General features: G+C 47.1%; 3 protein-coding genes and 1 non-coding gene across 4 annotated transcripts; 2 read left to right on the forward strand and 2 right to left on the reverse strand.

The window, feature by feature from the left end:
* The first annotated feature begins 9,492 nt into the window (after positions 1-9,492).
* Positions 9,493-13,134, forward strand: LOC125540530 (protein APEM9-like). Its single transcript, XM_048704149.1, has 7 exons — positions 9,493-9,683; positions 9,799-9,950; positions 10,365-10,529; positions 11,704-11,781; positions 11,868-12,147; positions 12,328-12,701; positions 12,810-13,134. Exons 2-7 carry the CDS (start codon positions 9,892-9,894, stop codon positions 12,937-12,939), a joined length of 1,086 nt encoding a protein of 361 aa, XP_048560106.1. The 5' UTR covers positions 9,493-9,683; positions 9,799-9,891; the 3' UTR covers positions 12,940-13,134.
* A 330-nt stretch (positions 13,135-13,464) lies between these two features.
* Positions 13,465-13,536, forward strand: TRNAH-GUG. The gene has a single exon. It is a non-coding gene; the product is annotated as a tRNA-His (tRNA).
* A 188-nt stretch (positions 13,537-13,724) lies between these two features.
* LOC125538636 (probable serine/threonine-protein kinase PBL17) lies at positions 13,725-15,288 on the reverse strand. The gene is made up of 4 exons (XM_048701894.1): positions 15,213-15,288; positions 14,795-15,090; positions 14,453-14,588; positions 13,725-14,365 (listed from the first exon to the last, which is right to left on the reverse strand). Exons 1-4 carry the CDS (start codon positions 15,286-15,288, stop codon positions 13,725-13,727), a joined length of 1,149 nt encoding a protein of 382 aa, XP_048557851.1.
* A 6,298-nt stretch (positions 15,289-21,586) lies between these two features.
* LOC125534668 (26S proteasome non-ATPase regulatory subunit 14 homolog) lies at positions 21,587-23,362 on the reverse strand. The gene is made up of 3 exons (XM_048697828.1): positions 23,161-23,362; positions 22,733-23,036; positions 21,587-22,657 (listed from the first exon to the last, which is right to left on the reverse strand). Exons 2-3 carry the CDS (start codon positions 22,869-22,871, stop codon positions 21,867-21,869), a joined length of 930 nt encoding a protein of 309 aa, XP_048553785.1. The 5' UTR covers positions 22,872-23,036; positions 23,161-23,362; the 3' UTR covers positions 21,587-21,866.
* Between the last annotated feature and the right edge of the window lie 594 nt (positions 23,363-23,956).

Below are 23,956 nucleotides of genomic sequence, written 5' to 3' on the forward strand. Positions count from 1 at the left end.
TCTATAAAGCTCGACTTGTCGCAAAAGGTTTTTGACAAGTTCAAGGGGTTGACTACGATGAGACCTTCTCACCCGTAGCGATGCTTAAGTCCGTCAGAATTATGTTAGCAATTGCCGCATTTTGTGATTATGAAATATGGCAAATGGATGTCAAAACTGCATTCCTGAATGGATTTCTGGAAGAAGAGTTGTATATGGTACAACCAGAAGGTTTTGTCGATCCAAAAGGAGCTAACAAAGTATGCAAACTCCAGCGATCCATTTATGGACTGGTGCAAGCATCTCGGAGTTGGAATAAACGCTTTGATAGTGTGATCAAAGCATTTGGCTTTATACAGACTTTTGGAGAAGCCTGTATTTACAAGAAAGTGAGTGGGAGCTCTATAGCATTTCTGATATTATATGTGGATGACATATTGCTAATTGGAAATGATATAGAATTTCTGGATAGCATAAAGGGATACTTGAATAAAAGTTTTTCGATGAAAGACCTCGGGGAAGCTGCTTACATATTAGGCATAAAGATCTATAGAGATAGATCAAGACGCTTAATTGGACTTTCACAGAGCACATACCTTGACAAAATTTTGAAGAAGTTCAAAATGGATCAAGCAAAGAAAGGGTTCTTGCCTGTGTTACAAGGTATGAAATTGAGTAAGACTCAATGCCCGACCACTGCAGAAGATAGAGAGAAAATGAAAGATGTTCCCTATGCTTCAGCCATAGGCTCTATCATGTATGCAATGCTGTGTACCAGACCTGATGTGTGCCTTGCTATAAGTTTAGCAGGGAGGTACCAAAGTAATCCTGGAATGGATCACTGGACAGCGGTCAAGAACATCCTGAAATACCTGAAAAGGACTAAGGATATGTTTCTCGTATATGGAGGTGACAAAGAGCTCACCGTAAGAGGTTACGTTGATGCAAGCTTTGACACTGATCCGGACGATTCTAAATCGCAAACCGGATACGTGTTTACTTTAAACGGTGGAGCTGTCAGTTGGTGCAGTTCTAAACAAAGCGTCATAGCGGGATCTACATGTGAAGCGGAGTACATAGCTGCTTCGGAAGCAGCAAACGAAGGAGTCTGGATGAAGGAGTTCATATCCGATCTAGGTGTCATACCTAGTGCATCGGGTCCAATGAAAATCTTCTGTGACAATACTGGTGCAATTGCCTTGGCAAAGGAATCCAGATTTCACAAGAGGACCAAACACATCAAGAGACGCTTCAACTCCATCCGGGATTTAGTCCAGGTGGGAGACATAGAGATTTGCAAGATACATACGGATCTGAATGTTGCAGACCCGTTGACTAAGCCTCTTCCACGAGCAAAACATGATCAGCACCAAGGCTCCATGGGTGTTAGAATCTTTACTGTGTAATCTAGATTATTGACTCTAGTGCAAGTGGGAGACTGAAGGAAATATGCCCTAGAGGCAATAATAAAGTTATTATTTATTTCCTTATATCATGATAAATGTTTATTATTCATGCTAGAATTGTATTAACTGGAAACATAATACATGTGTGAATACATAGACCAACAGAGTGTCACTAGTATGCCTCTACTTGACTAGCTCGTTAATCAAAGATGGTTATGTTTCCTAACCATGAACAAGGAGTTGTTATTTGATTAACGAGGTCACATCATTAGTAGAATGATCTGATTGACATGACCCATTCCATTAGCTTAGCACCTGATCGTTTAGTATGTTGCTATTGCTTTCTTCATGACTTATACATGTTCCTATAACTATGAGATTATGCAACTCCCGTTTACCGGAGGAACATCTTTGTGTGCTACCAAACGTCACAACGTAACTGGGTGATTATAAAGGAGCTCTACAGGTGTCTCCAAAGGTACATGTTGGGTTGGCGTATTTCGAGATTAGGATTTGTCACTCCGATTGTCGGAGAGGTATCTCTGGGCCCTCTCGGTAATGCACATCACTTAATCCCTTGCAAGCATTGCAACTAATGAGTTAGTTGCAGGATGATGTATTACAGAACGAGTAAAGAGACTTGCCGGTAACGAGATTGAACTAGGTATAGGATACCGACGATCGAATCTCGGGCAAGTAACATACCGATGACAAAGGGAACAACGTATGTTGTTATGCGGTCTGACCGATAAAAGATCTTCGTAGAATATGTAGGAGCCAATATGAGCATCCAGGTTCCGCTATTGGTTATTGACCGGAGACGTGTCTCGGTCATGTCTACATTGTTCTCGAACCCGTAGGGTCCGCACGCTTAAGGTTTCGATGACAGTTATATTATGAGTTTATGCGTTTTGATGTACCAAAGGTTGTTCGGAGTCCCGGATGTGGTCACGGACATGACGAGGAGTCTCGAAATGGTCGAGACATAAAGATTGATATATTGGAAGCCTATGTTTGGATATCGGAAGTGTTCCGGGTGAAATCGGGATTTTACCGGAGTACCGGGAGGTTACCGGAACCCCCCGGGAGGTATATGGGCCTTAGTGGGCCTTAGTGGAAGAGAGGAGAGGTGGCCAGAGATGGGCCGCGCGCCCCTCCCCCCCTTGGTCCGAATAGGACAAGGAGAGGGGGCCGGCCCCCTTCCTCCTCTCTCTCCTCTTCCCCCCCTCCGCGAATCCTATTCCAACTAGGAAAGGGGGAGAGTCCTACTCTCGGAGGGAGTAGGACTCCTCCTGGCGTGCCCTATGATGGCCGGCCGGCCCCCCCTCACTTGAACCTTTATATACGGAGGCAGGGGCACCCCTAGAGACACAAGTTGATCCACGTGATCATATTCTTAGCCGTGTGCGGTGCCCCCTTCCACCATAGTCCTCGATAATATTGTAACGGTGCTTAGGCGAAGCCCTGCGACAGTAGTACATCAAGATCGTCACCACGCCGTCGTGCTGACGGAACTCTTCCCCGACACTTTGCTGGATCGGAGTCCGGGGATCGTCATCGAGTTGAACGTGTGCTAGAACTCGGAGGTGCCGTAGTTTCAGTGCTTGATCGGTCGGGCCGTGAAGACGTACGACTACATCAACCAAGTTAATGCTTCCGTTGTCGATCTACAAGGGTACGTAGATCACACTCTCCCCCTCTCGTTGCTATGCATCACCATGATCTTGCGTGTGCGTAGGAATTTTTTTGAAATTACTACGAAACCCAACAGCTTGAACTCGCGCACACCCTATCACGCTCAACTTGTTGTCTAGTTTAGGTGTAGGCATGGACATAGGGGGAGTGTTGTTCTCTCAATGAACTCTCCCTCCCCCCATTATGCATAAATTGATCAAGTCTTTCACCTTAGCCATTGTTGATGGCACTTGTGCTTCAAAGACGAGTTTTGGTCATGGGCCCAAGGTTAAAATCTTCGCAGTGCCATACCTTTTGACTCAAACATAGGTGGCCTCGGCCACCGCCCTCTTTTGAAGAGGTGTGTCTTGGTCGTTTGCTGTTGTGCTTTGTTGTTTCTCTCTTGCCGGTTTGTCGTTTTGTCGAGCTAAAGCAGTGTCTGTTTAGTTGCCGTGGCGTGCTGGGCGGTACTACCTCTAGTGGTGCGCGGTACTACCGCTGAGGGACGGGACCTGAGGGTTAAGTCGAGGCAGGGGGAGGTTTCTTCTCCCCCATACCCATTCACTTCGCCCCTCTTGTCTCTTCCTCTCTCCAGCCTCCTCTTGCCACGGGAGGGCTCCGGCGGATCTCCGTCCCCGGGGCGTCCCTCTCCATTTCCTTTGGTGGAGTCGATCCCCACCTCGTCCTCTTGCCATGGATGCCGGTATTGCCCCCGTTCCTTCTTTCGTTTTGTCTCCTTTTAGTTCTTGTTTCTTAGGGGCAATGGTGGTTGCATCTCTAGATTTTTGACGAAATCTAGGCATGAGTTGGTTGGAGAAGGCAACTAGACTTTCTAGATTAGAGTTTGGTAGGATTATTTTTGAATTTGGTAGGCCGGTAGTGCCGGATCTGACCACGGTAGTAGGAAACCACTGTTTCATCGCCTCGTGCTATGAAACTGCTGTTTATCCGCCTCAAGCCATACTACCGCTCCCTTTGGAGCGGTACTACCACTTGACCTAGAGCGGTACTACCGCTCCCTTTGGGGCGGTACTACCACGGGCAGGTCACGGTACTACCGCTGCATGCCAATTTCCATCATTCTCCTGCCTTACCTTGATCTTTTTGTTGTGTTTGTTGGCTTATGCTCATTCTTTTTGGTTGTTTCGCGTTGTTCTTGTGTTTGGCTCCAGGTGATGACCGTTCCGAGCAGCAAGGTCGCCGTATCAACCCCGGGCGTGCCACATCAAAACGCTACCGCACCTCAGAGCCTGCCGGTGGTTCCTCGAGCACCCAACCGCCTCCAGCAAGTGCTTCTGCAAGTGTTCCTCCACCTCCTCAGCAATCAAAGCGAGCCACCAACAAGCCAAAAGGGAAGACTGTGATTGAGATGACCAACAAGGAGTTTTGGGAGAAGCGTCGCCGCAACCCCTATGCGGTGGACCAAGAACCCACTTTGGTCAACCGCCCGTTCTGGAACCGTTTTCAGTTTGCCATCTACTTTGATGTGATCAAGGCTAAGAAGAATCTTTTTGTTGATGTTCACTCCATTGACACTGATGCTATGGAGAAGGATCTGGAGTACTTTGGCGAAGCTCTTCAGATGTGCACTCAGCTGAACATTCTCAGGATCATGCAATTCAATAAGGATTTCGATGCGGATTTGGTGGCTCAATTCTGTGCCACCGTCCACCTTGGGACGGATGTCGACAGGACTCTGCCATGGATGACCAATGGCAAGCTGCTTTCTGTCAAGTGGAAGGCTTTCATGAAGTTACTTGATGTGGTGGATACCGGGCTTGAGACTCCTGTCGGTTTCTGTCCTCACTGCAATGCTACATCCACCCACAAGCAAGCCCTTTAGCCCTACTGCACTGTGAAGGTTCACCCAGTCACTCAGAAGAAGACCTATGAGCTGTCTCCGTATCTGGACATTCTTCATCGCATATTCCGTGAGACTCTCTTCCCTCGGATCGGGAATCTGGATATGGTCCACTCTTACCTCGTGGACATGCTCCTTTTCTGTCAGCATGAGAAGGAAGCAAGCACTGGATAGAGCCTGGATATCTCTCATGTCATGTGGTCTGAACTTCTATCTGTCGTGTCTGAGCGCAAGTGTCCTATCTATGGTCCATTCATCATGAGGATCATTGAGAGGGCTTGGGCACAGACTTATCCCAGAGTGCTGCTAGAGACTGGAGACTTGGTGTCTCATGAGATCAGGCGTCTGAGGAAGAAGGACAACTGGATAGCGCCTCACACAGGGGGTCCATCTGCTACTGCTGCCACAGGGGGTCCGTCTGCTGATGCTGCTGCTGCTGCTGCCATAGGGACCGAGGGTGAGGCTGCTACTGATGATCATGAGGAGAACTTTGGCCCCTCTAGTGCAGAACCGTCGTGGGCACAGAAGCTTAAGCGCAAGATGAAGAAGCTTTTCTGCATGGAGTCTCATGGTCAGTACATGACTCATGTGGCGGAGAAGCATGCCAGGACGCGCCACAAGGAGCTCATGCGTCAGATGGGAGCAACAGTTGTCAGTGGGTCTGAGGGTCAGATCACTGAAGAGGAGGACTGGATTCATCAGAATTGCCACTGGACCGACTCCGATGCCGAGCAGTTTTTGACCCACGATGAAGATGCAGAGATGTGATGTTCGAGACCTTCCCCTCCCATCACCTGGAGTCGTAGTGTCACTCTATGCCCTTTTTGGTGTCTCGCTGCCAAAGGGGGAGAGAGTGTAGGGATTTGCTTCTTGTGTCGAGCTTTGAGTCGTCTTGTGTTTTCTTGTGTGTTCCTTCTTTGGTTTGGTTTGGTGTGAGACCTAAGTCCTAGTCATATGGTGTAAGACATATGCTCCCTATCGCTACCTTATTACTTATGTCTCTTCAGAGTACTGTAGTTTATATTGAGATGCATGCTTGTCCTGTTTATTCTCTTCTCTCATATATCTTGTGCTTAGTGTTGTTGGACTATAAAATATAGGGGGAGTGTTGATCCGAATGTGTGTGTCGTGCCTTATCTTGGTGCACACATTTTGGGGGAGCCCGTCTATATTTTGTAGTTCTTAGTTTTATTCGTTTTAATTCTTTTCCTTGCGCAAATCCCTTGTTGTCATCAATCCACCAAAAAGGGGAGATTGTTACGACATATCTCTCTCAAGGTAGTTTTGGTGATTGATGACAACATGTTTGCGGACTAATCTTATGCGTTGAATTATTCTCAGATTCTCCCCTGGCACGAGACGCTTTCTTCCCCTCGGAGTGTATTTCAAGACGGTGTAGCTCTTTCGTTTCTTTCTAGGTGGACTAGTTGCGTAGAGGGCACCGTACTATCAAGAGGGGGTCCGCTGGGGTTTTGCTTGGGTGGAATCATCACGTACACATCAGCTTCTCACCCTCCGAGCTTTTCCTGTCCATTGAAGAGATCTCTCCTCTCTTCCTTGTTCTGTCTAGGTCTAAGCGGCAGTACCGCGCACCCAGCGGTAGTACCGCTGAGAAGCCACAAGCGGCAGTACCGCTTCGCAGCGGTAGTACCGCCGTGGCTCCACAACAGTAGTACCGCTGGGGGCCTGGCACCTCCGCTGGTCCTCAGCTTATTTGAGAGATCCCTTCTCTCTCGCGCGCGCCCCAGCGGTAGTACCGCACTGCTTGCGGTACTACGGCCGAAGGGTCACAAGCGGCAGTATCGCTCCACAGCGGTACTACCGCCCTTGACTCCACTGCCGTAGTACCGCTGGGTAGTTTGGCTCCTACCGCCTTGATTCGAGAGGTCTTTTTCTCGTGTCGGGTTTTGCGGCACTAGTTACGGTTGTAGTGGCGGTAGTACCGTTCCAAGAGCGGTAGTACCGCCCTACCACCGCGGTAGTACCGCATTTGGGTCCGTTCCCTACTAAGTCTCCTCAGCGCGGCAGTACCGCTGGTTGGCGCGGCAGTACCGTCGCCTGGCGGTAGTACCACCCCCTCTCAGCGGTAGTACCGCCCTGTGCGGGGCTGGTTGGTGGGGGGCAACGGGATTGTTGCTCCCACTATAAAAGGGAGTCCCCTTCCTCCTTCTCACCTACCTCTTCCTCCTCCAAGCTCCATTTATTGCTCAAGCTCCATTAAATACTCCAAGCTTCATTTCCGCCCGATCTATCTCTCTAGCCAATCAAATTTGTTGATTTGCTCGAAAGTGGTTGAGAAGGCCCCGATCTGCACTTCCACCAAGGGATTTTCGATTCCCCCACTCATTCCTAGCGGATCTTGTTACTCTTGGGTGTTTGAACACCCTAGACGGTTGAGGTCACCTCGGAGCCATATTCCATTGAGGTGAAGCTTCGTGGTCTTGTTGGGAGCCTCCGATTAAGTTGTGGAGATTGCCCCAACCTTGTTTGTAAAGGTTCGGTCGCCGCCTTCAAGGGCACCAATAGTGGAATCACGGCATCTCGCATTGTGTGAGGGCGTGAGGAGAATACGGTGGCCCTAGTGGCTTCTTGGGGAGCATTGTGCCTCCACACCGCTCCAACGGAGACATACTTCCCCTCAAAGGAAGGAACTTCGGTAACACATCCTCGTCTCCACCGGATCCACTCTTGGTTATCTCCTACCTTTACTTGTGCAAGCTCTTTATTGTTTCTACCCTTGCTTGCTTGTATGCTTGTTGTTATTGCATCATATAGGTTGCTCACCTAGTTGCACATCTAGACAACCTACTTTGATGCAAAGTTTAATTTGGTAAAGAAAAGCTAAAAATTGGTAGTTGCCTATTCACCCTCCTCTAGTCAACCATATCGATCCTTTCAACTGTTACATGGATTACCAAGGCCTACCCAAGCACGGCTCGGCTCCTTCCACGTGAACCAAGGCCATCTCAAGCTCAAACATATTTGCGGCCCAAGCCACCCAACCTCTTAGGCCTATAAACCAAATTCCAACTAACTTTGCACTATGCGCCAGAGACCTTATTAGAGTCGGACCAAAGGAATGCCCGCTAATCTTCTTGAAGGTATTCAGGGTGGGCTCCGGATGGGTGGCTAGGTGGGGGGGGGGGTGGACAAAAACCATGATGAGATATGTACATTGGGAGGTGAGCATCGATTTGACTAGCAACGTCCTGCCAACAACGGTGACAAAATGCCCCTGCAAGCCACAAGCTTCCCCACAACCTTGTCAACAATGTACTGAAGGTCAATTTTCTCGAGGAAGTGAATCGACAGAGGGAGTCTAAGGTATCTCAGGAGGAAAGCAGAACACATGGCTAGAAACTCAGAAGAACGCAGTCAAAGTCGATGCCGGCACATCTGATTGGAGTGATGAGGCTCTTCTCAAAACTTGTGACAAGACCCGCCACCTAAATAGTCCACACGAACTGTTGTGGCCAAAGGATATGTCGTACACTCTCCACATCCAGCACTAACATATGCTCACTAAGCTCTTGTTTCTTCCATACTTGGTTGGCATGATCAATTAGACCGGCCACCATAACTATTGCGGACTTTAGTTGCACAACATGTTTCATCATGGCCTCTCTTGGGATCCAGTTATCTGTCCATATGTGCATAGATTGTCCATCACCGATCCTTCTAAGCAGACCCTGTTTCAAAAATTCTCTGCCCTCCAGAATCCGTCAAATTTTGGATAGCTTTACCCCTAGCTAAGTAGTTAAAAAGTCATCTATATGATAGTACACCGCCTTCAAAATTAGAGCACTAAAGTATAAAGGGTCACAGATTAGTCTCCACACTTGTTTAGCTAACGTGGCCAAATTGAAAAGGTCAATCTTTCTGAAACCCATCCTCTCATATACTTTGGTTGCGTCATATCATCCAATGATACCCACACTGTCTTCCTTTTTCCTACTTTTGCACCCTACCAAAATTGCCTCAATAATCTATCAATATGCTCACACGGTCCTCGAGGTAGCAGTGCTTGCGTCACTGACTTTATAAGAACTTCCTTCCCATCCATTGATAGGATCAACTCGATCCACCCGTCCATGAGCTAGTTCTTTTGGCGGCTTAACAAATAAGCTGCTTTCTCCCTAACTTTTTTCATAAGCCACCTCCCTCATTTATTGGGTTTGCTGAACTAGTTATGGGATAACTAATTTAGAAGTTTCAACAAATTTATGAAGCGGCTTATTTTTTAAGCTGGGTAGAGGTAGCTTATTTTTTAAGCCGCCCAAAAGAACTATTCGGAAAGAGGCAGTTAAACTTGCTCTCAATGTACAATTTGAAACTTTTTTTTGAGGTAAATCTGAAACTCTAAATGCTAGCATCTAGTTTTCTTTTATTAGTTTATAACATGCTAACAGTCTTTTTTTTGAGAATTCTTTTTTGTTGTTGTTGAGAATCACATGCTAACAGTAGTCTAGGTGGTACCCGTTACATGGGCTGTAAACTGATCCAACAATGTACACGGAGGCCCATCGAACGACAACACTCCACGGCTCGGCCCGATTGGGCCGCCCGCCCGTCGACATCACGACTCCAACTCTACCCAGGAGGCCGGCCCGGGCACGACGCCACCGGAGCCTGCCGTCCCCGTCGCAGCTCGCCGACGACTTCGACGGCGCGGCTCCACTCCGCCCCGTCCGCCGCTGGAGCTCGCTGACGCAAGCGATTCTTCCTCTCCTTCTCCCTCTCGAGGTGCTGGAACCTTTCTTCCGGTGAGTATAGAAACGCCCCCCCGCATCAGCTATCCACTCCGTTCGCAATCCCAACAAATTTCCGTCTCTCCCCGCCGAATCCGTCCCTGACCATCTCTCCCTCTCTCCGCCGCAGCACGGCGCGTCCCCTCCCTGACCTGCGGTCTCCGGCGGGTGGAAAGGAAGAGCTAGGAACTTACTCGTGAGGTGGAGGCAGGGACCGGGAACCATGGGGACCTCAGCGGCCGAGGGAACGGATCTCTGGAAGCAAATAGACGACGCCGAGTGGTAAGATTCCCCCTCCTCCCTCTGCCCCGCTGCTCTGCTCTCACTTCGTTTCATATTCATTCATGTGCTTCGTGGTCGTTCTTGTTAGCATACGTGTTCATCCTACCCTCTCACCACCATGTAATTGGATGAATGAACTATAATTGTCTTTCTACAGCATTACTAGCAGCAAAGTATGATATGCAATTTCCTTCACTTTGGAAGTGTAACAAGATTTACTCAGACCAGTCAATGGACATGCTTTCCATGCTAATTGCTAGGTAGAAATTGGCACTTCCTTTCTTGTAATTGCCGATGATGCGTAGGTGACCATGGTGTATTCATATTTTAGTTTAAGTTTTAGCATACAAGGTTCCAAAGGGGGAGATAAAAAGATTGGAACTTGTTCACTTTGTTGCAATTATCATGGTTCAGCTATCTGGTCAGCGGATCGTTCGACCAAGCGGTTTTGACTGCATTGTCTGTGTCTGATCAAATTCGAGCGGCCAATAGAGAAAGAGTATGGGATGATGATGAACTTTTGGAGATGCTCGAATTAGTTGGCATTGTACTCGTTCAAGCACTTAAAGAGCTCAGAAGGTAAATCCTATTTCTTTTCTCCTTTTGTTGCATACTAGTAAGTTATACGTGCATAGCACGTGAGAGCTCATATAGTCAAACTACAACCAAAGATAGACATATTGTTACTGTAAAATATATTGTGCCTGTTTTATCTAGGTATCCTTTTTGGCTAGTTATGCCGGCAAATGAAATTGTGAGGCATATGCATGAAGTATAACATACAAAAATCACGTAAAATATACTGAGCGTGTTTTATCTAGGTATCTTTTTTGGCTATCTCAAAGCTAATGTTCTACAGTATCTGTAAAGATAAATATGATTTATGAAGGTACATAGACTTGAATACGAAGTAAAATGAATGATAGTTTCGATAGAAAAAGAAGTTAGGAGAGTCTGAGTATGGAAGAGTCTAGAATTAAGTAGAAGTGTGCTTTAAATTTTGTGCAAAATGTCCATATGGCTTTAGCCCAACCATAGAATCTTCTAGATAGTACACGTGGAAGAATCCAGTGAAGTAATGAGAAGATCCAACGGTCAATAACACTCGAATTTGCCACGTCTCCACCGTTAGATCGGCTTCATCCAATGGTTGTTATTCAAAGTTATTCGCACACTATATAGTGGTATAGATATAGATAAGTTACTATTTGTTCTAATTAATTTCCAGTTTCTGTAAATGTGTTGTAACAAGATAAGGATGTTGATCAACCAGAATCTAATACTGCTAATATAGCAAAATTCTTAATGAGGTTAATGTATTTGCAAAAGGAAAACCGTCATTGCCAGCTATATATGATGATGCATTGTTTTGCCAGAACCACCTTAAAAGTAGTCCTAATAAAAAGGGAACTAAACTGTCTCACTTGTTACCAAATGTGTCTTATAAATGCACGTTGGGAATTAAACTGTCTCACTTATTACCAGATGTTTCGTATGAATGGACATTCATACACGTGCCTCAATTGCTAGCTTCCCTAGGAACAGGCAAATGAAGATGATATATATGTGGAATAGAAAGTTCTTTATTCAGCTATTTTTATATGGATGCTTATGAAAAGCCATATGCTATATCATGAAGTCCTTAAATAGTGATGATATAGACATTCTTTGTTATTGTGTAGAACATTTGCATAATTTTTGGTACCTAGTTTTTATTCTAATATATGTTTAACACATATGCTAACTGTTCCAGGACAACTGAGATGTTTGTTCAGCTTAAAGCTATGTATGGTTCAGTGGCATCAATACCGGTGAAGGTTTTCCTGACAGGGTAGCTGTCCATAAAATTCTCATGTGTTCTTGGTTTTACTTCGCGGTTCCTCCTTTCTGTACCATTGACATGTATCTTCCATATAGGGCTACCATGCTAATGGCAGAAGGTTCTGGGCCTGACCTTCGACCAATTTTTGAGGACTTCCTTGCTAAATGGAGATACACAGATGATCAAGTTTATGTTTTGAATGGAGAACAGGAAATAACTTCGAATGGTCTTATTGTTACATCAACTATGACAACTGAAGAGTATTTGGAGGTGGTGGAATTGTATACAGTTACATTCCTTAGCATTGCCTCTCATGAGCCTGAAAATGCCATCTCATGGGTAAAAAAGGCAGAATTGATTGAGCAAGATCGACAGGTAATTTTTGTGATGGAGTATGTTAGTTGTAGATAACTATAGCATGCTGAGTTAGGACTTCCCTTATTTTCATATTGTTTTCTTACAATATTGATCATGGAATTCTGTTGTCTCTGCATTTATTCTTCCCTAAGTTTTCATTTGTTTGCATCATTAAGTTGTTTCTTAATTTTTCCACAGGAGCTGCTAGAAAAACTTAATGGACTTCAAGCAGCTGGAAATGAAAAGTCATCCACTGCTACAGGAGCAAAACAATCAGCAGAGAGGAACCTTTCCGCTTCTGAGAAAAGCCCAACACCAGCAACCCATGAGGATGCTCCGACAAGCACCACACGTGCACCCAATGTGAAAACAAATGGCTTACCAAAGTACATTGAGCCTTCCCTTCAGCGCGTCCCAAATAACTTTGATCCCATGTTTTGGTGGTTCCATTCGGTGCGCGTAAAGTTTGGCAGAATGCATATTGTTCTACCAAGTGGTAAGCTAATGCTTCTGTTCTCGCTGCTGTTCTCGACAGTCTACGTTCTACGGAGGAAAGGCGCCGGCTTGAAGAGGTAAAGGTTTCATCTAGCTGCTGCAGACAGACTTCCAAACGATCCAGAGCATCTTCTGTGGTTTTTCTGATACAGTTGAATGTTTTTCATATGAATCTGCGCTGACAGGGCGGTGTTCCAACACGCTTCGTCCCTGCGACGGGCGTTCCTCGATGCCCTCCAGCTTGCATTCTCCGTCCAGATGAACCCGCTAGCGGCTGTTCAACAGACGCCGCAGGCCCCTCGAGGAAGCTGGTGATACATACAATGTACCTGCCCATCCCAACATGTAACTAACAATACCGGGAATTGAAGTTGGGCATACGGGATACTAGTCGCTTTTTGTGGTACTGATGAATGTATTGGAATATAAAGCAAGTCTGCTAAATACATCATGGCAATGTTTCATATCGGTGCCCCTGGTTTGAGAAATTTAGTTGAGAGGCCTTGTTCTTGTTCTGTTGGTTCAGGCGGGTTTAGTTTCAGTAAAGTTGCAGCTGGCAAGTGAGCTTGGACTGGAGAATTGTATGCACCGATTGTGCTCGTTTCTACTGTATGCCCTGCACATGTTTCAGAAATACAAACCATGTAGAGTGAGTGGGAAGCTGTTTCAGATCGAAAAGGCGCTGGTGTTCAGGGCCGAGCAATGTGTAACATGAGTCCACGTAATATAGATCACAATGTCACTGTCAATTTCCCAGGAAGAAACGAGACAGTAGGTTCCGTACTGCGTCCTCTGGTTTCTATGGTATATTATGCATAGTAACGGTTTCTGTCCATCAATGTGGCTGTAGTTTAGTGGTGAGAATTCCACGTTGTGGCCGTGGAGACCTGGGCTCGAATCCCAGCAGCCACACAGTGCTTTTTTTTTTTGCCGTATCCATCACGAACACATTTTATTTTTGAACAAAAAACGATTTGAGTAGTTTGTCCACAACCGCGCTTTCTCTCCGCATTTAAATTTACACACACACACACAGACCTATCCTCTCGCAGTTACCAAAACAAAAACCTACATACACAACATCGCGTACATCACATCGATCACCGGGCCGGAGTCGGGGAGGCGTCGCCGCTGCTACGGCCTCCATCGCCGTCGCCCTCCTCCTCCGGCGGCATGGCGAGCGCGGCCTCGAGCACGAGCACGACCCGGCTCATGGCGGGCCGCACCTTGGGGTTCTGGCTGAGGCAGTCGTACGCCAGCCGCGCCACCCGCTCCAGCGCGCGCGCCGAGTAGGCGCCCTGCTGCGCCATCCGGGCGTCCACGATCTTCTCCAGCTTGCTGCCCCGGATGAGGATCGGGCGCGCCCAGTCCACCAGGTTGCCCGCCCTCCCCGCCCGGCTCGGCTCCAGCGCGCGCCGCCCCACCAGCATCTCCAGCAGCACAACGCCGAAGCCGTACACGTCGCTCATCGCCGTGAGGTGCCCCGTCGCCATGTACTCCGGCGCCGCGTAGCCGTAGGTGCCCATCACCCGGGTGGACACGTGCGTCTTCCCGCCCACCGGCCCCTCCTTGGCCAGCCCGAAGTCTGACAGCTTCGCGCCGAAGTCGGCGTCGAGGAGGATGTTGGAGGTTTTGAAGTCGCGGTAGATGATGGGCCGCGCCGCGCCGTGGAGGAACGCCAGCCCCCTCGCCACGTCCAGCGCGATCCTCACCCGGGTTGTCCATGACAGGGTGCACGCGCCTGGTGCATCCGATGATGGTGATGAAACAGATGTTCAGCATGCAGTATGTAAGAAGTGGGTGGGATCGTTGGTGTGGGTGTGCGTACGTCGGAAGAGGTGGTTCTCGAGGCTGCCCTTGGCCATGAACTCGTACACCAGCAGCCGGTGGTCGTCGTCGCAGCAGTAGCCGATGAGCTCCACCAGGTTCGGGTGGCTGTACTGCCCCAGGCAACTCACCTCGGTCTGCATGCACACAAGATCTCTGAACCTGACTAAAAATCCCTTTGTATCTTACATGGAAACTCACATTCTTCCAAGCAGATTTTTGTTTTGCAACTTCCCGTGTTTTGGTTTCGTAAAGATTCAATGTGCCATGGTGAATTGGTGATAGTTTTTTCCATAAAGAGTGAATTGGTGATAGTGGATTATACATTTCGATAGAAACTGACCAGCCACTCGCGGTCGCCCTGAATGCCGTCCGGGTTGAGCCGCTTGACGGCGACCACCACAGCGCCAATGACCCCCTTGTAGACGACGCCGAAGCCGCCCTCGCCAATGATCTGCGTGGGGCTGAAGTCGCCGGTGGCCCGCCTGAGCTGGTCGTACGTGAAGAGCTTGAGGTTCCCGTACACCGACATCGCCCGAAACTCCGCCAGGTCCTTGGGCAGGGAGAGCATAATCGGCTCCGAGCTCGTCTTCCTCAGCTTCGGCGGCGACGACGTGCACCGACGCGGCCGAGGCTCCTCTACACGAAGGAATTCCAAAATGTCACTCTCTAGAGCGTGCGCGCGCACGCATGCATGCATGGTGCACGTACGCCGGAGCAATCTAAGATCCGAGAACGTGAGCGGCGCATGCAGCTGGTACCTTGGACTTGCGGTTCCTGGATGCGGCGGCGGGGCGGGCGCATGTCGCCGCAGCTGCCGATGAGCCACCGGTGCATTTTCGGAGATGGGGAGACGTACGACGTGCGTGCTTAGGGGTCTGCAGGCTGGTTAGTTGATCGGGTGATCGGCCGATGTACGAGGTCCGGGCGGTGGCGGCGGAGGCCAATGGCAGCCCCCGACCGACCACGCGCCGGGAGAGATGTGGAGGGGAGGACAGAGGTGACGGGAGGAATGGTCGGAGGGCACGGTCCTTTGGGGCTGCCTTAATTTGGCACGCGTACGTCTGTTGTTTCGGGCCATAGCGCCAACGACAATGGCGGGGGCGTGAGTGAATGAAGCAAAGCGTCCACGGAGACAATGGCGTGACAACGCAACGTGCTATTAACAATACCTAAAGCATCAGGTGGGCTATTTTGATTGGATGTAATCAGGGAGAGGGGGGCCCACAGTTGAAATCAGGGGCTGGAAAGAGATTATAGGAATGTTACGTAAGAATTTAGTAAGGGGTATGGATAGGTCTCAATTGACTGAAATTTAACCAAGTCTTGGTCAAGTGACATAACATACAAAAGAAAAAAAATTAAAAAGAAAATTTTTCATGGATTTTAATGTAAAATCTTATGGATATAGCATCGACTGAGATTTAGCGAAGTCTCAGTCGACTGAGACTTAGCAAAACTGTATAGTAAGTTATGCGTAGCTATACATTTTCGCACAAATATAGATGCAACCCAACGATTCAATTTCTTTGTTGGCGTAGTGAAGTTGGAGTCGCTCACTCGGAAAAAGGTAATTATGATGACATGTAATCTCGATCAGAGGGTGACCGGTGGACTTTGTGCGGTTAGTGGCCGATTCTAACTCAGCCTGACGATGTTGGTGCCTATGATGCTCTTGAGTGTCCTTTCCCCTCCCTGGAGGTGTCACTGTGGGTTGTCATCCTTCACCTTTGGCTCTGGGTGAAAACCATTGGCCGACTTGTCCTACCGGGCAGCGGAGGCACCTTCACTCCTTGGAGGCACTGTCTAGAGCATGTCCCTTTCAGCGGGTTGTTGGGGGTGTAGTCCGTGGATGGTGACGACGGTGCTGTTTTCGACATGGTGTGGCTGGCAACGATGATCGGGCAAAGCGTCTCTTCTTCTTGGTGGTTTAGTTTCTAGTGACCATGTGTGCTCCATGTGAGCTTTCTTTTGTTCGGCGGGCCGATGCTTTTCAAGATAGGGCGAGAGGGTAGGGAAGCCTCTTTGGTGTTGAAAGAATGGTACCATGGCAAGGTTCGCCTTCGTTCAAAGCAAGCAATGGTTCCTTTGGGTGCTATGCTCTTTGTTGCCCCCAAGTCAACATTCACCTTTGCCTTGGTCAACGGCTTCTATCGTGTTTGAAGAGTTAGGCATTTGCAAGCTGCGCTCCTCTTTTTTTTTTTAGTAATTTTGGAAGTCTTCGTAAATTTTTTTTGACCATATGTGGATTTAGCATTTTTGTCTTTTTTCTATGTTATTTTCCTGCAACGGTCTGTGATCTTTGTATGTTGCTCTCCTCACCTTCAGTGGCGACCTATCTTCTGGGCATGTTAAATGTTTTCGCTTATTTTTCTGTAAATAGTTGGAAAAAAATCTCTTCTAGTTACTTAATGGATTGAACCTTTTGAGGTTTCATAAAAAAATCAAATAAAATTTGAATTTATTTACTTGTGTTGATAGTAACAAGCTTAAGAACCACACAACATACATCATGTCAGCCCTAGTCAACTGGTTGGAGCCTTATCTCCTTTGGCATGGAGTCTGTGTTGAAATATATTGCCCGCCTCCCTTCATCAGTTCAGACTTTTGGATGAGTTGATTGGAGCATGAATTCAATAGTCTGCTCTTTAAATCATCCTCGTGAGGATGTCCTCCTTTTATTCACGCTGTATTGAAAAATTGACAAAATTCATGCGTAACTAAAAATTGACAAAAAAATGTTCTGGCAATGAGATTCGATGCCACCACCTCCAAAGTACTTTAGTTATTTACTCTGAACATAGGGGCTTTCAACTAGTAAATTCATCCACTAGAGGGGATAGGTAATTCTGATTGCCAGGTGGTAACCACAGTATTTCATTCGGTAACCAAAACCCGGATGCAACCAATCCAATCGAGGTTCTTCCAACACCTCTCCTTTATGGACTAGTTTGGTTGCTACCCCGTGCTTCACGCTTGAGAAAATCCGATGTCATTCCTAAGTGTGAAAAAAAACAATGATTCTTGTCCAGCCTAAGGATTTATTTTAAGAAACTATCAAGGGAAATACTTCCCGCATGGATATATTCCAAAAATAAGTGTTGTTACAGAGTCACATTGAGTGTGAAGAATGGTTATCACGCCACATTCCGGTGTGATCCTTGAGCTTGACTGATTTAAGTTGTGACCAAAGTAAGATATCAATGATGATGTTATGGATTACAATGTTGTTGCCTACATCCATAGCCTTGAAGACTTTTGAGTAATGGGTGTCCCAAAATTTCCGTAACACAATCAAAAAGATGAACATACCGATGGTCATTGGCGGGCCATTAGGTATCGAGGGTTTCCATAGTTTGTCGATCAGGCTAAAGCTAAGAAGTATTCAAGATTGCCCAAACTTGTCAACCAGCGCTGCATCTGAAGAGCATGTGAGCTCTGTCTTCAATGGAATTACCGCGGCGGGGGCAGAAAACTGAGTAAAACAACATTTTTTTTGGTGAAATTTCTCCGTTGTGTTAATGCGATCAAGATGGAACAACCATCCAAAAATGCAAACCTACATCGCACCCTTGATTGCCAGGTCAAAGCAAGAGAATGGAGAGCTGCATAGCAAGTGCTTCATATGCACCTTTGGTTGTGAAGGGGCTCCCATTTAGCAACATCGTGTTTCTGGCACAATAGTTAAGGCACTTCCTGCAACAGAAGTCTGAAAGCAACACGTTCATCGTCAACGGTTAGGTTTAGCCAGTTATGAAAACCTAAATCGATCCACCCTACAAAATTTGAGCAACTAAAGCATTGGTTTAGTGTGGTGCAAGTAAAGCTCATGGAAGGATGCAAAGAGGCTCTAGTAAAATTTATATGTCGTGCCCAAAAAAGTGGAGGAGCCATTCCCCACTGAGCGGTGGGGATGTCACGTAGGCTCTGGAGATGTTTGAAAATGATCTTCCCAAGGAAGGAGCCCCTTGTTGTGAGGGCCAATGTGAAGTGGAGATTGGCATACGATCTAGTCCTTCCAAGGAAGGGTTGGGAATGGATGAATTTGAAAGCAAATTCTAGCATAAGACCAAACATCTGTGCTTCTAAATTCCCAAGACGAAGGCCACCATCAACCCTATGGGTACACACTTTGTCCCATGCTATAGGGAACTTAGCCTCAGAGGAGAAATCCTCGCGAGACCAGGATAAACTCCTCCTACGTTTGATGACACTTTTTGGCATCGTGAAGTAAAGCATAAAGTGTGTGGGAAGACTGTCAAAAGCGGTCGACAAAAGAACTAGTCTTTGACCTCGCGATAACTAAATGGCTGCCGACCGAAAAGATAGAGATCACACCGGTTGATAATTGGTTGGAATGCTGAGGGTAGTTTGTGCGGTGATAAGTGATGCCATTATTTGCGGAAAGGGTGCAACGTTCGGGCCCCTGGTTGAAACCATGGTAGGAGCTTGAAATGGATTGACATTTAGCGGGATGAAGGTAGTTTTTGCAAAGTTAATGTGTAGAGGTCCTGGCCCCAGGAATGGTCTCAAAAAGGACCGTCGACTGCATTGTTGTCTTGTTCAATAGACGCTACAACACTGCTGTTTCGCAACTAGTATCCTGATAGGGCGCTTGAAATTGGTCGCATGTGCTATCCTAGGCCAGGCGAATTACGGTGCTCGGGTGCCATCCCAACCCGACTTCCACTTTTCCAAGGCAGCAACCAAACCGTTTCCCGTTCCAAAAATGCTCCGGGCCAGTCACTTCATGGCGAGGGCACGAACCAAGGTACTTTTGTTTGGTTATTAGAGCGCTTTAATGGTTCTATTTAGAAAACGAATATACCCTGAAGATGTTGTTCCTTCCCAAGAAATTGATAGCTTTAAAGGCTATACGGTCTTCCATCAGCAGAGGTAGCCATGGACTCCATACTATATGTCTCATTTTAGATGTTGGTAGCTAGCGGGCATGCTTGATGTGAGGGTGGGGGGGGGGGACGGGACGGGGTTATCACCTATTCTATTCCCTTTGCTTGGATAATAATGTTTTCGTATCAAAGACACGCAACCAGAGAAACTTAATATTACGTATGTAGACCTGGTCTCCCTCAATAATAGTTGGCTCACCCGATTTGACGATTTTCAGAGATCTACACCAAGCGCCTCGAAGCGGGGATTCACCCTTTGCAAGCATGTCTTATACATAGACAAACCCATGTCTTGATTGGTCTCATCCCAACTCATTGCGAATTTTTCAGAGATCTACATGTGAGCCTAACTGATGGTCTCATCCCAAATAATTAGCTCATGTCTTATACATAGACAAACACATGTCTTAATTGGTCTCATCCTAAAAAAATTGTCCAAACCCATTCATACCACACCTTCAACCAAACGCATTTCAAATCTACACCTGCCACTCGAGATTTTGTTCGAGCAAAGGAATTCACATTCCCAAGCCGGGCTATTGGTAGGAGCATTGCCCTAGGGATTCCCCACATCCTTGCTATGACTTCCAAGAACTCAAAACCATCATCCGCTTTCGAGTGTGTTTCGTTCTTCAGTCAGTTGTGACCTTATTAGGACTTTCGACTTTCATTGACAGGTAGAATCCCATATGGCCATTGCCGAGCTCCATCGGTGTATTCTCTTCATTCACAATTATACTGATTTGAATGTATATAGACGCATTTTAATGTCCTTGTTCACTCATCTACTGTATCACTAAGCTCCCTAGGGGTAAAATGCCCCACAATCAATTGAAGTGTCCAATTGAAATTGAGTCACCCAATTTTGACCAAGTCAACAATTTCTCATAGCTCTCATTTAATTCTTTTATAATATACACGATGCTTCCTAATTTTTAAGTCCTCATGATTAATTCAAGTCTTTAGTTTAGAACTTGGTCACCTGATTTTGATCGGGTCAATAATTTCTCACGGAGCTCTCCCATTTAATTATTTTAATTCATCATATTTCCTAATTTTGAATCTCTTTTATTCGATTGAGATATTCAATTTTGAATTTGGTTTATGATTTTGATCGGGTCAACGATTTTTCAAATCAATCAATACCAACCGACTAGAAAAACATATGAACCCCGCGCACCCTCTAACCACCTAGCAAAAACAAGTGCCACAATGTGATGATACTATAGTACGAATATAGTACATGTAGCCACCGACGCAGAAATTTACCCACAAAAATATGCGTTGATTAGCGCATAACACATAATCACACCATGAAAGGCCCACCAAATAACCGCATTATAAATAAACATGAAACACACCCATCGTCTCCTCATCCGCCAAACTAAATATTCCATTAGTTCCAAAATACACGGAGTACTAGTTCTTTAAAAAGTCAAATTTGTTTAACTTTGAACAAGTTTAGAGCCAAATATATCGACATCCACAATATTAAGCCAAAAAATCATGGAAATTCATTTCACGATGAATCTAATAACACCAATTTGATGTTACGAATTTTGATATATTTCTTCATAAATTTGATCAAAGTTAAAGAGAATAGACTTTTCAAAAAAAGTAATACACCTTATATTTTAAAACAAAATGAGTATTTTTTTAAAGAGTCTTAACAACACCAACGGCGCAGCAAAGCGCGTCCAACCCTTTTAGTTTGGTCTACATGTGGTCCATAATGAAATATCCAAAACATATTACTCCCTCCCTATCTAAATAAGTCTCTATAAAGATTTCACTGTATGAACCACATACGGATGTATGTAGATGCATTTTAGAGTGTAGATTCACTCATTTTATTCTGTATGTAGTTTATAGTGAAATCTCTATGAAGATTTATATTTAAGAACAGGGGTAGTACAATTGTGAATGCTACCAAGTGCAGAATATTACTTGAGAAATATTATTTAGTTTCCGACACGTGTGCACATATGATTCAATATATTGTACTCCCTCCGTCCCATAATATAAGAACGTTTTTCAAGCTGTTTTAGCTTGAAAATGTTTTTATATTATGAGACAGAGGAAGTAATACTTTATTGGTCTAGTGCAAAAATGTTTAAAAGGTTAAATATTAAGAAACACTAGGCGCTGGACAGCAGGAACGTTGTATTGTCTGCCCCTCATGAGTGCTAACTTGGGAACCGAGGAGCAGAGTAAATCTTTTTTTCTTTCAAAAAGAGCAGTGCTATGCGGACGACAGAATTCAGACGATTCACAGACGACACATACATCCAGCCGGACATGCGCATGACCGGCCGCTGGATTTTCAGGTCGTGCATACATCGGGCAATATCTCTTCGACAGCATCTTTTGCACACATGACCGTAGCAAAGCTCCTTGCAAAAAACGATCACCGTAGACAAACGAAGATCATCCAACTATGAAACTGGCACAATAAAAAGATATCAATTATAGTGCTGAACCGATGAAACCCAAGCCACATACTGCCTAGAAGGTGACCGTGTCGAGCATCATGCCCAGCGTCTGCACGATGTTGCCGGACATGGCGGCCTCGGCTCTCTCCCCGAGCTGCTTCTTGGCGTCCGGCCTGCCCGCCCTCACCACGGCCAGCCTCTCCGGCGGCGTCACGTCCTCCTCCCTGACCTGCGCGTCGTACTGCACCGCGAGGTCCCGCATCCCGCTCACGGCGCCGGCGTTCTCGGCGTCCTCGAACCTCTGCAGGACGAACCCGTCGGACCAGCGCTTGCGGTTGAGGCAGGCGAGCATGCGCTCCTCGACCTCGTTCTGGCGGTGCCCGATGGCGAGCGAGTAGTAGCGCACGCCGAGGCCGTGGACGCGCGCCTCCATGGAGGGGCGCACGGTGCCGCCGACGTTGGAGGTGGTCTGGCGCGGCTCGTGGCCCGTGAGCATCGCCGCCGGGTTGATGAGGCGGAAGGCGTCCATGACCACCTTGCCCCTGACGCTCTGGATGGGGTCGAGCACGACGGCGACGGCGCGCGGGTTGAGCTGCTCGAAGCTCAGCTGCGTCTGCACGTCGGTGGCCGACAGCCAGCAGCCGAAGCCCGGGTGGGAGTGGTACCAGCCCACCACCATCTCCGGCCGCCCCGTCTGCCGCAGCATGTCCATCATGTTGGTCTGGAAGGCGTGGTCCACGGCCTCCACGCTCACGCCCGTGCCGCTCTGCGGCATCGCGAACACGTCCACCACCGTCACCGTGTACTCGTCCACGAACTCCCCCAGCATCAGCCCCATCACCTCCATCGGCACCCCGGCGCGCGCTGCAACCATCCATAGATCAGAATCAGATCAATGCAATTGATTTAAGATTGGTCGTCGGTTAGTTGGCTGCATACCGTGCTTGAGCATCTTGAGGAGCGCGACGGGGGCGATGTAGATCTGCTCCGACGAGTCGGGGAGCGGCGTGTCGCCGCCCGGCGGCCGCGCGGGGAGGCCGGCGCCCGCCAGCAGGCCAGCAAGCATGTTATCGTCCATGGATCTGCCGGCTGTCTCGCTCGCAAGCTTGATCTGATCGTGCAAGTCACGTCGGCGTATCGATCTGTCCGTCCACGAGCAAGGAAATTGTCGACGACGAGGACAACGAGGGCCATATTTATCACGTCGCCTTTCCTTTCCTTGTACGTGTCCGGGACGAACACCCTGGAAGCGGATCGGGCCAGAAAGGAAAGGAAGGAGATATGAAACGGAAAGGCTCGAAAAGCATCAGGAAGGAAGCGAGCAGAGCGTAGGTAAACGGAGGACACGGCGGCCGGCGAATACGTACCTCGCCGACGTCCGGCGGCCTCGGCTCCGTGTAGAACCTGCCTGCTTGCAATGCATTGCACCCACCGATGCGTATGGCGAAACGGGGGCTTTCGATTAAGCGTACATACTGCTTCTAGTGCCGTTATGAAATTCGGATGGACAAATGTAATACCAACAGTTCACGGAACAATCAGCAAGACAAGTTGTTCTCTGGCTGCTCGCTTGTTTTTCCACGTCCTAGTTGTGCTAACGAACACGCTTTACAAGTGTACGGCACTAGCTTGGATAGAGAATGTTAGAAAATATTCTATTAAATCTAGGACATGGCTAGTGGGCGGAACTAGTGCTCATCCAAATGTGGAAAGAGCAGCTGATGCGCACGACACATTTCATTGAAAAAGGAATTATGTCCTCGTGTGCATTTATTTGGAGATCCAAAAAGTTGCCTACCGTTGCTGCTCAGTTGAAATTCTCGTTGTTTGCTTTTGGTAATTAGTTGCCTACCGTTGTCTAAAAAGTTGCCTATCGCGAGAAATCCTCGTGTGCATTTAGATGCCTCGTTGTTTGCTTTTGGTAATTAGTTGCCTACCGTTGCTGCTTAGTTGCCTATAAATACTATGAAATTGCATATCATTGATGCATAGTTGCTTGATATTGGTAATTAGTTGCCTACCATTATTGCTCAGTTTCCTAACTTTGCAAATTAGTTGCCTACAATATTGTGAAGTTGCTTATCACTATTTGTTTAGGTTGTCTACAAACACTCTGAAGTTGCCTACTAGTGATGCATAGTTGCCTCTCATTATTATTTCAGT

The sequence above is a fragment of the Triticum urartu genome, chromosome 2, assembly GCF_003073215.2.
Source record: "Triticum urartu cultivar G1812 chromosome 2, Tu2.1, whole genome shotgun sequence".
Lineage (NCBI taxonomy): Eukaryota > Viridiplantae > Streptophyta > Magnoliopsida > Poales > Poaceae > Triticum > Triticum urartu.

Bases quoted from the DNA above. Each gene is read 5' to 3' on its own strand.
- LOC125540530 (XM_048704149.1), top strand. From the start codon at position 9,892: ATGGGGACCTCAGCGGCCGAGGGAACGGATCTCTGGAAGCAAATAGAC. The intron at 12,148-12,327 runs GTAATTTTTGTG...ATTTTTCCACAG, and splicing joins TGATTGAGCAAGATCGACAG to GAGCTGCTAGAAAAACTTAA. The intron at 12,702-12,809 runs GTAAAGGTTTCA...CTGCGCTGACAG, and splicing joins AAAGGCGCCGGCTTGAAGAG to GGCGGTGTTCCAACACGCTT.
- LOC125538636 (XM_048701894.1), bottom strand. From the start codon at position 15,288: ATGCACCGGTGGCTCATCGGCAGCTGCGGCGACATGCGCCCGCCCCGC. The intron at 15,091-15,212 runs GTACCAGCTGCA...TCCTTCGTGTAG, and splicing joins CCAGGAACCGCAAGTCCAAG to AGGAGCCTCGGCCGCGTCGG. The intron at 14,589-14,794 runs GTCAGTTTCTAT...GTGTGCATGCAG, and splicing joins AGGGCGACCGCGAGTGGCTG to ACCGAGGTGAGTTGCCTGGG.
- LOC125534668 (XM_048697828.1), bottom strand. From the start codon at position 22,871: ATGGACGATAACATGCTTGCTGGCCTGCTGGCGGGCGCCGGCCTCCCC. The intron at 22,658-22,732 runs GTATGCAGCCAA...GGATGGTTGCAG, and splicing joins CCTCAAGATGCTCAAGCACG to CGCGCGCCGGGGTGCCGATG.